The 13978-nt window shown below is 39.9% G+C and overlaps 1 protein-coding gene across 1 annotated transcript in view; it reads right to left on the bottom strand.

The window, feature by feature from the left end:
* The window catches only part of htr4 (5-hydroxytryptamine receptor 4), a 232801-nt gene that overhangs the window by 66909 nt on the left and 151914 nt on the right, over positions 1-13978 (bottom strand). Inside the window, exons 5-6 of the mRNA XM_051954489.1 lie at positions 13408-13561; positions 7522-8123 (exon numbers count right to left, since the gene is read on the bottom strand). Of these exons, the coding sequence (XP_051810449.1) occupies positions 7522-8123; positions 13408-13561 (756 nt within the window). The remainder of the gene's footprint in view (positions 1-7521; positions 8124-13407; positions 13562-13978) is intronic.

Genomic DNA, 13978 nt, shown 5'->3' with positions numbered 1-13978 from the left:
TGCTGGCGTCGAGCTCTGTACCCATCAGCTGGATGTGAGGGCGTATTTGTGTGTGTGATTGGCTATTAGCATTAAAAGTATACACTGATGTGAACTGAGCCTTGTTAAGCCTTTGAGCTGCCCACATGTCCAGGTTCCAGCTCTCCAGGGAGATCAGAACTTTGCACACAGCCACAAACGTCTGTTTTCCAGACGTGTCGGCGCACTGTTGAGTACATTTCAATAGAACACTAGGAGGTTTAATAAGTGTGTGCAGCGGAATATGCAGTTTGTGACTCACTTTGTGTACTGTTGTGGAAATTCAGTAAGGTTGAGAGAGGATGAGGAGGCAGGCGCAGAGACACAGTGGAGACTCAGATGACTTAGGTTGTGAGTAAGTTTTACTGATATCAGGGGAAGTGACACCGACAGAGCAGCAGTTCATGCAAGCAATGAAAGCATCAGTTCTGAGCATTCTCTCTGATCTTTTGGTCTATATTGTAGCTTGGAGAAGGTCAGATTTAGACTACAGACCAATATGGTGACAACTTGTCTGCTTAGGCACATCAGAATAGATGATATCTAACCTTGACCAGAGCAGAGAGTCAAGAGTGTCGACCTGTCGTGAGATAATTTGAGATGTTTCCGCATCTTGACACATGTATAGAAAGGTGCAGTTGAGGTCAGTGTGTGCCAAGATTAATGGTTGTAAATGAGTAGAAAACTGCATCCACATTATATTATTGGTCTCCTTTGTGTTGTCAGGGATCTGACCTTCTAGACAGCCAATTTTATGAAATCAATCAAAAAGTGACTTCATGTTTAAAACAGCCCACAATAAAGCAAATTTTCCCCAAATGATAGAAGAAATAGTGTATTTTATGTAGAAAGTTTTAACAATAAAACAGTTTGTATTGTAGATTCAGCGCCTTCATCAGGACTCAAAGGTACACTATCTGACACATGACAGAGGTGCAGGACTGAGCTCTAAATACTGCTGACGGCTGCATGTGTTTAAATACATATTTTTAAATTTTATTTTATATCGAGAGTGAGTTTTGAATTGATTGTAAGACTGTAATCAGTCTTTTACATTACCATCAAGGAAGTTTGGTCCACTCTTTCCTGCAGAATAGTTTTAATTCAGGTATCGTGCAAATTTATATTTATATTAATTTTTTATATTTGGTGGTTTTCGATCATGAACTGCCTGTTTAAGGTCTTGCCACAGCATCTTAATTGGATTCAAGTCTGGACATTCCAAAATCCTAATTTTGTTCTTTTAGAGCCACTCAGAGATGGACTTGCTTGTGCGTTTTGAATCACTGACAGACATGGCTTGAGAAAAGTCCTTTTCCGTTACGTATCACCAGTGTGGAGGTGATACGTGACGGAATTTACCTTTCTGTCGATAAAATGATTAGAGTCGATTCATTACATTTCACCAAAGTGAGTTTCGTCACATTCATAAACAGAGAAAGAAGAACTTTAAGGAGGAAAATATTAGATTTTACCACTATTTCACAGTAAACACACAGTAATGGGATCTGTGAATCCCAAAACAATAACAAGGTAAAATGAATGCCAACAGTAACAGACGGCAGACTTATTTTCAGTCTGGGAAAGGAATAAAATACGCCCAGAAATCCTTGCTGCCGGATTTTCAAAGGCCACAAGACTGATGTCACCACATCCGTTTCTTCAGATAAAAGTAGACTGTCATTTGCTTTGGAACTAAGAACAGCTTCTGAAAATCTTACAAATCACAGGTGGCCGGTGTGGAAATGTCATTCTATTTTTGCAGCAATCACCTCAGAGTTAAAGAACAAATGCACAGATAGCTTCCACACGGACGGACTCGCATTAGACTGTCAGTCCTCAGTAATAACTTTCTGGCCGCGGTCCACAAATGTCAGACAGAGAATGAAAATGTTACGCAAACTGTTGACAGAATGGAGATTAACTGACTGAGGCTTCTGTGTTGCTATAAACTCACTCACTGATAGCAAACAATGGAGCTCCTGCACTGTAACGTCTCAGCATGCCAACAGAATTGTGAATGAAAATAGCTGCTGAACTAGCTGCCATTAGTCCATATGGATTTTCCTCACAGTTTGTGCATCTTAGCTTGAAATCTCGAGGGATCTGCAACGTCGCTGAGCAGGATGATGATGTTTCATGTACAATAAACAACTTTCTGGTGTGCATTCTTGCATTTTAAGATTGCCTTACAGTACTACTTTTAGTAATCAGTCATTTGATAGCTCAATTTAACCAAACCCAAAAGCCTGGCAGGGGTTGAAAGGCATATTATCTTTTTAAAAAATGCCCCAAATTACATCATTTATCAGAGTCAGAAACTGTGTAGTCAGACAGAATCATCAAACTAATCATCTGTGACGTGCTGTTCCATCAGAAAACTTGAGCTTAAAATCTTGACATTTCATCTAAACCACATTATTCAGCATGCCTCATTACAGAGTTCACTAAAAAAACATATATATGCTCCGACTAGATTCTTTAAAAATCCAAAAAAATTATAGCTGTGAAGTCAGCAGTGAGTAACAGCAATGTGGTAAAATGTTTTTACGCCAAGCAGAGAGGAAATAATTATGAAGACAGACTGAACACTGTCATTTTCCAGTGTTGTGACACCCGTGGACACTTTCAATGAGGCTGAATCCAATGTTTTTTGATTTTTTTTTTCTTCAAAAATGCTGGCATTCAAAGGGTAGACTCAATTTAGGACAGAAAATTGCAACAATTCCAAATTAAATCTATAAAGATGTGTCTGTGTGATGTCTCGCTGTGTCATGAATGCCGTATTTTACTCGGCAAGTAAGTAATATTAGACCTTTATCAGGCGCACTGGAGGAAAAATATGAAATGAAGTGCAGCCGCAGCTTGAAAACGTTGACTGTGCTGTTATGTTGCAGGTTAAATTGACCCATTTTAGAGTAAAAAAAATCTTTAAAAAAAAGTTTTTTTGGTGTGAAACAACTTCTGCTTGGCTTAATAAGTGTAATCAACATATAAAACAAAAATACTTAATTTCACATATTTGCGCATGTAGCATTTCTGGTTCTAAACATTCCATAGTGTTTACGATCATGTCACACACATACGCACACATTTTCCAGTTTTTGGTGTAACATAAGTTTAAATAAGACCTTATTCCATCTGTTCTATTTGTAATTTCATTAACATTACATGCACACTCAGGGTTAGATGAAGCAGAGACGGAACATACTGAAATATTCATGTTCATAAATGCAGCGTAAAAAGTGGCCCCGCACTTTACATAAATCTACAAATAATTACTCCGAAGGTCAGACCTCGTTTAATTCCTCAACAACGCTGCAGCTATCTCTGCTAAAACGAAGATGATTGTCAAAACACTTTCATGGTCCTCAGTAATGGAAGGCTGTCCCCGGTTTCTATTTACATAAATGACATAATTAGCGTAGATTATCTTCTCTTTGTCACAGTCGGGCGATATGTTGAAGCAGAGAGCGGATGGAAATGGTAAAACTATGGCAATATTCACACAGTAAGGGTGAAAATGGAAATAAACTCTCATATAGATATGATCACATGTTTGACATTAGGAGAGATGTTAACATAATTTCACAACTGTATGCCTATGAAATTGCTCAAGGGAGGCTTCTTTTGACAGAAAATCATTTAAAAAAGACATCATTAATATATCGATAATAGGTTCAAGAAATACACATGTGGCTGCTTTTTTTTTACTCATGACATGTCTTAAAAACATCGTACTGACATGTTAAGGTAAAAAAAACACAACATGATTTTTCCCAGAGGGGGAACATCATCTGGTGACCTTGCATGTAGGCTGAATTTCTACTCTAATTAACTGATTTATTTGACACGAAGAAGCAAATATGACCAAATGATTTAAGTTATTTACAAGCTACTGGATTGCAAAGGGAATACGGAGGGAATTCAAAATGGGGTCACAGATTTTCTCTTGGATTTTGTTTTTCATTCAAAAAGCTCCTTCCAGAATTGGAGCACATTTGGGCTTCAATTTTTTTGAAAAATGAATCTTCTCTTTTACAATTTTCTGCTACATATTTATCAATAATGGGCCATATGGCTTGATTAGCTCAGCTTAGACATTGCACAGTTTCTGTCTAACTGGGTTGCTAATCTATGCTAATGTGGTCTTTTTCTCAGGAGTAGAAGCTAGATGTTTAGCTAACTGTCACTGCTGACCAAGTGAATAAACTTACCGATGTAAAAAAGTGAAGAAAAAAGTAAAAAATAATTTGTCTTCTCCTGATAATATGCATACCAGGATTGCATTCAATCAAGGCTGACAATGTTGTAAAAAATATGAAAAATAGAAGAGAGGACATAGCTCTGCTCTACCCATTCTAGGAGGAACTCCACATTTCTTTGGTTAGTTCTAGTTTTTTGTGTGTTTTTTTAGATTTGGTCTCAGAACAAGTACATTTCCATGACAACTGTATGTTTTAGTGTTCTTGATTATTTAAAATTTTAAATGTTCTCCAATTCTGGAATGACCCAAGAATTATTTATTTCACATAGGTGGTCACACACATGCATGATTATTTAACCTTTAAACATAAACAGGATTGGTATAAATAGGTTCTACTACCGCATTTGTCATTGCTGGATACAGATAAGATGGTCCCGTTTGGACGCAGGGAGAGAGGAGTGGAAGAACATTAAATATTCAACAGGCCACTACGGAGTCAACGTCATGCCCTTATCGCTGAGAAACATGTGTTCTATGTTTGGAAACAGGAATAGGTTGAGAGAGCAGCGAGTCAAGGTCGCGCTCAGAGGGAAGCCGTCATGTAAAAGCATTTTCTGTCGCAGTACACTCTTGCTACTAGCCGTTTGACCCTTGCTGTATGTACATTATTCAGGAAATGTCTGCAGTAATAATTGCATGCAGGACGGACACATGATAAATGGCTTCCTCTGTATTCTGTGAGACATTTACTGCAACAAGAATGATAAGACGCTGAAGAGAAGTCTTTCCATAAAGATCTATTGGTTAAAATGTGCTCTTTAACCCTCTAAACTACACAATTTACGAGTGTCATTTAAAATATGACACTCGTAAATGCAAAGATTTTGTAAAAAAAAAAAAAAAAATCAGTGTTTTTTTTAGTGCAACTAAGATGCCACGAGTGACCGACAACTACTGGAAAAAAAACGCAGGAACTATTCGAGTGAACTGCAGGCTGTGTTTACACAGAGCAGAGAGGAGATGAGTAAAGTAACTGAGAGCAAATAAAGTATATTTGATAGATAAAATAAATGCAGCACTGGCTTAAACTGCCACAGAAAAACAGGTTGTCATCAGGCTGTTAGAAGATCCTTTCAGAGTGATGAAATGTCATTTTAGAGTTGATACAGGGCTACAGACTAATTTTGTCATTTGGTTGCATAACCCATCTTGTCACAGGCAAAACACATCACTTGCTGAACATTTTCTTATCAACAGATGCTACAATTTACCAGTGCTCCCTAAACGCCCCACATTGCAGACTGTGGTGTGCTCAGACAGGTGTGTGACCACAAATGACCTTGAAAGGAGTAAAACTAGGGCATTCTAATGTGAGATGTACCCCACATGAGTGACATGTGGTGTGGTACATGCGGTCTTTTCTATGGGCGGAAAAAAGAGCGCATGTAGGTGCATTTTTAAATGGTTGATGCTACAGGTACGGACCCGTACCCGTAGCATCTGTACTTGAGGTACGGACCCGTTAAGGTCACTGAAGAGCTGGCGATGGTTAACTACTATTTGCTGCACATTACAGGCAGTTTATATGAATGACTTTGACGGCGAACATTGTATAATTTAACCAAAAATACACTGTCTCCTCTCACACTTTAGACATTGCAGTTTTTACGCTTTTAGACGCCGTGTCTAAATTGCTTGAAGTCCAGTTCCTATTAATTAGTTTACCGCGTTCAGTGGTGGAAGCGGCTGACGAACTCCATTGCAAATGTTCCCATTTAATTTCGGACGCTAATTTACAAGATAAAATTAAGGATGTCGAATATGAAACAAACACTCGTGAATGGTGAGGAGCAGCTCTTTAATTCGGCATGAATTAAAAAAAAAAAACACAAACTCGATTTACTATGATATTGTGAGATTTGTTTGTGGTTATGTAATTTAGCCATTCAACAGAGTCCGCTAACATTAAAGTGACTGACGTGCAGTGTCTGTGTTGACAGACGTAGAAAATACGTCAGGGTTTTATTTAGGTTGTTAATATGTAATAGTCTGTCGCTACTTTTGAAGGTAAAAAAATACTTTTCGTTTGCTGGCTGTTAATTGCGCCATTTGTTTTGTTTGCTGTTTGTGCTTTACTAGAACAGGGTCACGTGAATAAAAAGTTTTGCTATTTTTAATAGTAGTGCTGATTTCAACCCCCAAATCGCTGTCTGTGAAAAAGTCAGATAATGATATTTATAAGACATTATGCATGATAGAAAAGAGAACAGCAGATGACTGACATGACAGGCTCGGCACGCAGATTCACCTCGAATCACGGAAGCGCCTTCATCACTCGGATTACCAAGCCGGCTCATTAATATTTATGTACGTCGGATTTCCAGCCAATCACAAAGCGCGTTCATCAGCCGGCTCATTATTATTCATGCCCGTCTCATTAATATTTATGGTAAGGGAAAGTGCCGTATCCGTAGGCCACAGGCTATAGGTACGGGTCCGTATCTGTAGACACTACCTTTTTAAATACCACGGTACAGCGACGTAAAGTACTACCGCTGTGGTTACCGTAATAGCTGCCTGTGCCAGTTAGAGCGACACCAACACAGCTTCCTCAACATCATGACCTCGCACACTCAGAAAAATATTTTGGTTGCCGTCTGGAGCCTGGACAATTTGTAAAAATGCTAATTTTAAAATATCTGTAGCATGTGGAGCCTCTGTTTTAATTCCTGTTATTTGAATAATCAAATTTGACTCTTCCTTTTTTTTTTTTTAGATTTTTATGATTTATGGTATTATAACTGCAATATAGTATAGCAATATTGCAAAAATATATGTATTTTTGGCCTTTTTTAAAATTGAATTCTCTCCATTTCTAGTCACTTTTGGGCAGTTTCCATTCCATCAAAATGAATAATGAAATAAATAAGTAAAGCCACAAAGTGCTATGATGACTGGGGCCAATGTTGTGGTTGAGGAAACACTCAGATTGAAGGAAGATAATGTATAATGTACCTTATTCTCTCATATTTGTACCTTAAAAAATAGAACTTTTCTCACAAAATTACCACATTTTCCTACTTTAGAAGTTTTTTTCATACAATTATGACTATCTTATCAATATTTCCAAAGTCGGCCCAGTACAATGTTGTTCTTCATGTTGCAGATGATTTATGCACCACGTATGGGCTAAATTCTGCACATCCACTGAGGACATTAACCCTGACGTTTAACAGGCATGTGATTTCATGCCCGCTGAACCAAACCCAAACACTAAAATGATGTAGAGAGCTTACTTGAGTACATGTGTGGAGCCGTTGATCTGCGTGGCTGTGCAGGGAGCGCCGGACCCCAGGATGGACGACCTGCGGTACCTCTTCCTCCCACAGCACAGGATGATGAGGAAGGCACGGCGGAAGGACTTGTTGAGGAAGGCGTAGAGGATGGGGTTCAGCATGGAGTTGATGTAGCCCAGCCACAGGCAGGCGACCCACAGCTTGTCGGGCACCGTGTAGTCTATAAAAGGGTCTACTACGTTGGTGACAAAGAACGGCGCCCAGCAGAGGCAGAAACACCCCATGATGATGCACAGAGTCTTCGCCGCTTTCGTTTCCGTTCGCATGCGGTGGTTGCGTTGGTGGTCGGCCGAGTCCGACGTCGAGCCGGCACCGACCCCAGAGGTAGCGGGGGCACTGCTGCCGGCTCCACCCGCCCGCTGCAGCATGCTGATCTGCAGGGCGTGGGCTCGAGCCGTGATGTAGATCCTCTGGTAGGCCAGCACCATGAGGACCAGGGGGATGTAGAAGGCCACCACAGAGCAGGTGAGGGCGTATGGCTTGTTGACCATGAAGACACATGACGTGGAGTTGCTGCCATTATTGTGCCGTCGCTCCTCAATCTGGTAAAAGACATCACAGCAGAAGGAGCCGTCAGGGTGCTTAAGTTCTACTATCTTTATAATTACTATTATTAGGCTGCTAGCATGATGTCATTCACTGCATAAACAGCAGTGTCCAAATGCCCTTATCATTAAATAGCACAAATTGCTGCTTTGGTCGGGGCCTGCTTGCTTTGGCTGCAAATATGACAAACATGACACCAAATTCTCACTAAGAAAACAAAGAACAAGGCTGAAATCTTTAACTATATACACGACCGTTCAAAAGTTTGATGTCAGCTGGAAAAACCCTTATTTTTGAAAGAAAGGCATTTTTTTCTCAATGAAGACAACATTAAGTTAATCAGAAATGCAGTCAAGACGTTGCTAATGTGGTAAATGACTATTCTAGCTGGAAACAGCAGATTTTTTATGTTAAATAGTTTATTCCAAAGAGAAGCCAACCTAAGTTGGAGGCAGCTGGAAGGTTGCAATCAATCACATTCCCTACAGTCTGTTAGAGAGTTACAGGTTCACCTATATATAACCTGCAGGATTTGGAGCTGTGTATATTTTGTAGCAATGCGGTTTAGCTCTTGGGGCACTTTAAGTAATCCATTTACAGTGATTTACCAATTTCATTAGGTTTAATGTACACGCAGGGTTGTTACTATAGAGAGTGTTTTGCATGTGTAAGCTTCTGCATGTCATTGACACTCTTTATTTAGGACTGCATGATCGAAGTCTAACACTAAATGCCAGAATTTTTTTTTTTTTAGTTTAGCAGACTTTATATATGCCAAAAACGGCAGCACTTCATTCAGCCGCTGGTCTGTTGAACTACGATTGATGGACTGTTTGCATTAACCAAAGCAAACGCTGTGTGACAATGTGGCAAACAGTGAAGACAAAGTGAAAACATGATGTATTTACATAACAGTTACAACAGGAAGTAATCTGAGAAAAGGCTAAGCGTGTAGCCTCATTATCTCGATCTCAGCTAGCAGATGTAGATCAATGATCTGGTATTTTATTCTCATATAAAGCATAATTTAGACTGAGGAAACTGGTTGTTTGAGAACTGCTCTTTTATTTTACTATGTTCAGTGCAACCCTGACTCTCAGCCAGTGCAATTTTGTCTTGTTTTTGCACCATGCAGTCTTACCTTTTTATTGGATTTGATCTTTACTCTATTATTTTGAAATGACTGCGTTCTCTTTGTTCTGCTATGCTGCTAATGTGTAACAATGACAATAAAGATCTATTCTATTTAAAATGCAAAATGCAAAATCACTACAACATCAAGGAAAATGTGGAAGACAGAGAAGTAAACACCCCAGAATTATTCACTCCACAGCCACATGTGTTGAACTGCTGAGCGCCTCCAACGTCAAGCATCTTCTGACTTTGCAACAAGCCACTTAAAATGCCACGTTGACTTCATGCAGCAGAAAGGGAACACAGCTCTGGAGACAGAGGGAGGCTCCGCATGTCACCATTTATCACTGTCGAGTCCCGTCGTAGATCCTCCATCGCTATCATCTCATCTCCGCGGGAATCTATGGCTCCGGGCCACGAGTTGAATAATGCATAGATCAATCCATATCGCTGAACCGAGGCACACTCCCTCTTGCATAAAACTGAGGCACATTTTATGAATGAGTTCACATACTTAGGTGTAAAATGTTCTGTGTGTCCATGAGTGTTAAGGTTACTAAATCTCCCGTCTGGATGCACACGATGATCCCCAAGTGTATGAAAAAGGACAAAAAAAATGTTTGTAAATGCATGTATAGTTGATGTTTTCACAGTCCCCCACTGTGGAATATACACTCACTGACCACTTTATCAGGTACACCTTGGTAGTAAAAGGTTGGATGCCCTTTTGCCTTCAGAAATATTGCAGTTCTTCGTGGCATTCTTTCCACAAGGTGTTGGAAACATTCCTCAAAGATTTTGGTCCATATTCAAGTCACTTCAGGTTTATTTATATAATGCCGCCACTTATATGTCAAATTGTCTCAAGATGCTTTACAGAACCTATAAGCCTGAAGCCCCAGAGCAAGCCCGAAGGCGACAGTGGCAAGAAAAACCTTTTAACAGGAAGAAACCTTGAGCAGAGCCTGGCTCTTTATATGGTGGGACCCATCTGAGATCTGGTGACTGAGGAGACCACTGGACTACACTGAACTCATTGTCATGTTCAAGAAACCAGTTTAACATGATTTGAGCTTTGTGATATGGAACATTATCCTCCTGGAATTAGCATCAGAAGATGGTCCACTGTGGTCAAAAAGGGATGGACGTGATTAGCAACAATACTCAGGTAGGCTGTTATTGGCTGATTAGCTATTTGTGTTAACAAATAACTGAAAAGCTGTGCCTAATAAAGTGGGCAGGAAGTGTAAATTAATTTCATTGGAGTTAGGAATCTTGCTCAAAGACACTGACAGCAGTCATCCGTACCTCTTTGAAGCTCCACAGTCTGTGAATGCACGCAACAAGTGGTAAATTATATCAATTATGCATATTATTACTCGACTGATTGCTCACTAAATGAGTGAAACATCAAAGCTGCGGTAAAAAATTAGGCTTTTTCAAGTTTCAAGTGCCGATGCTGCTATTTTAACGAGCTATTCATGGGTTTAATCTTTACCTTTAGGCAAGAACCTCGAAAATTAATTGAAAAATCATCTTACACTGCCTTTAAAGAGAAGGCCTAACAGGGTAATACTTTGTTAATGCTGCAAAGCGTGGTCAAATAATTCCCTGAACATCTATACATATATTATACATACATATTTTTTACAAATAAATCAGATTTCTTTATCACATTCATGCAAATATCCTGTGAATACCATGACAGTGTCCTACTCTGGGACTTTAAGTGCCAGATCTAAAGCAAACATAGCTTTTAATAAGTTGGTACAATCTTCGACAATTCTCAAATTTCTCTGGCTATTTCAAAGTACAGCCTTTTTGGGCTTAAATGATGTTATTTGGTGTAAAACCACAGACTGTGTCCTTTGTCCGTAAGAGCTGTGCCATGTACAAAGCCATAAAAAAAAAACAACCGAAACCTGTACAAGCAACCACTGAGATGTACCTTCGGCTCTTGGCACCTGGTTTCTGGTTGTTTTGTTGAGTTTTGGAGCTCCAGTTTGTGCCAGAACTGACCGGCTACTCAGAATATTTAGCAGCTCTAATTAGACCCACAGAGAGCTGCTGCCACTGTTGCTGCACAGCACTAACTTTATGCTGCTGTTGTGCTAAACTTCTGTGTGTGTGTGTGTGTGTGCGTGCGTGCGTGCGTGCGCGTGTGTGTGTGTGTGTGTGTGTGTGTGTGTGTGTCTGTGCGTGCGTGCGATGTGTGCTGCCAAACTGAGCCAGCCGGTCCTCCCGTTGACAGGCAGCTCGGAAGTAACTTTCTCTGGCATTCAGATGGAGGCGGATAGGGGCGAGCGAGGTTAATAGTGGCTGGGGAGTCTATCTCTCTCTCTCTCTTTCTCCCTGTGTCTCCTCATGCGCTCACGCTGTCGTCTGTCTTTGTCTGAACACCTGTCGCTAAACTCTCCTTCCTGCTTCATTTTGCTCTGAACAGCCAGGGCGTCTTTATTTAGCAACTAATTTAATATTCTCAAACTTTTCATTCATGAAACTGTCAGCTTGATACTTCCTCTTGATCGGACAATGTGCGTAACCGATCAGCCACAACATCATGACCACCGACAGGTGAAGTGAAAATTATTGATCATATTGGTACTATGTGGAGTTCTGCTGGAAAACCTTGGATTTTGGTGTCTGTGTTGATGAGACTTAAACACCTAAATGTCCCAGAACAACAACACTTCTTCATGAAAATGGAAATAATAAATGTCACTGGTTTACCACAACAGGAAAATGCACCTCAACACATCGCAAAAACATCAAACAATCAGGAACATCTTGAGGAACATGACAATCGCCCAAGATGTTGATTTGACCTCCAAACCTTCTAGACCCCATTCTGATCAAGCATCAATAGGATGCAATGGATCAAGTTTGATTCACAGAGACTCCACTGCACAACCCAGAGAATCCAAAGGATCCACTGCCAACATCCTGGTGCCAGACCCCAAAGACCTCTGAGAGGTCTTATGGTCCAGGTCCAATGGGTCAGAGCATTTTTGAAGACATAAGGGGGACCCACACAATAATAGGCACATGGTCATGATGTTATGCCTGATCAGTATAAATTCTTTTGTGATTAGATGTCGTTGTTGGAGAAATGCAGGTCGTTGGTCCACTCCTGGGAAGGTTTACCACTGTTCCAAGTTTTTCCATTTGTGGATAATGTCTCTCACTGTGGTTCTCTGGAGTCCCAGAGCCTCAGCAATGACTTTGTAACCCTCCAGATTGATAAATATCAATGATTGTGTTTCTCACCTGCTGTTGAATCCCTTCAGAACGTTGCATCATGTGCTGCTTTTTGAGAACCTTTAGCTAGTTCTCACGATTCTAATGGATTATCTTTTTAAAAATGTTATATCAGTCTCGTAGTTTTGGGCATGTACTTTGTTTTTATCTTCAGAATAAGGAAGAAAAAAATCTTTTCAGATAGAAATGATCTAAAGTTTAGATCATTTCTATCTGAAAAGATTTTTTCTCCAGAAGGAATCTTGAAGCACTTTTGTTTAGATTCTAAACAAAAGTGCTTCAAGATTCCTTCTGATCAAAACTGTGACTTCAGAGTGTATTCTTTTTGCACTTTGTTACTATAATTTGTCTGTTTCAGCACCAGATCATGTCTCCTTCTTATGCCTTTTGTCCACTATTCTTTTATTGGACAACAAATGGAATCCTTCGCACAAACAACACACTTGAAACACTGACCGAGCTACTTTACATTTTTAGAGTGAAACATAGAAACAGCTTGACTCCACATCTGGGGTGTCAGTGCCCTTGTCCTTCTGTCTCTGCATCTGACATGTTGATGTTGTTGCCATAGCAACACACGAAACAATGCTTCCTTCTTGTAAACAATGCTTCTCGGGACTATAATTGGTTTCTTAGTGCATGTGAACACTAATTGTTTTATTTTCAGTTTATGCAAAACATGTTTTGTTCAACTTTTCTTTTTTTCCACACGACGTCTTTCTCTTTGTCTCCTCCAGACAACAGCAGCGTCAGCTACCATGAACTTGCTTCTCTTGCTGAGATGTGAAATATTTTGGACTTCATTGCCACATAAAAAAATAAAAACCAAGCCAGGCTGCTGAACGAAACTCCCCGCCTCCACACGATCACACAGGCTACAGTACTCACCAGGTGGTCGATGCCGATGCTGTTCCATCCCTGCATGATGGGCAGAAAGGAGATGAAAGTGGGAATGACCCAGCAGCCACCGATCATTAGAGCCACTCGCATGGGCGTCATCTTGTTCTGGTAGACAAGAGGCTGGCAGCAGATCGCATAGTACCTGTGGAAAGATGATAGAAAAGGGTGTAAATGTGATGTAAGGAGTCAATACATCACACAGGTTATCTGATAACATGTCGCCAAAGGATTCACAACACCATTTTCATTAAAATCGACACTTTTTGCATTGAATGTTTCAGGCAAAATTGACTCTTTGTCAGACTCCAAACAGGAACATTAAAGTTGCAGATAAAGGAAAAGTTATATATAAAATACAACTTTTTGATAAAAGCAAGGTCAGATAGAAGAGGAAAAGGTAACGCTAAAAGACAGTTTTTAAGATGAAAGAAACTTTTGATATGGTTGAAATACTGCAAACCGGGAGTTTTTTTTTAAATTCATGTCTCTTTGAGGTTGGTGATGCCTTTATATTTTCTGTTGCTTTAAAAATCCAACAAACAAAACTGGATCTGTCAGA

The sequence above is a fragment of the Acanthochromis polyacanthus genome, chromosome 10, assembly GCF_021347895.1.
Source record: "Acanthochromis polyacanthus isolate Apoly-LR-REF ecotype Palm Island chromosome 10, KAUST_Apoly_ChrSc, whole genome shotgun sequence".
Lineage (NCBI taxonomy): Eukaryota > Metazoa > Chordata > Actinopteri > Pomacentridae > Acanthochromis > Acanthochromis polyacanthus.
Note: the sequence above shows the minus strand (reverse complement) of the source record. Positions and strands in the feature narration are given on the sequence as shown.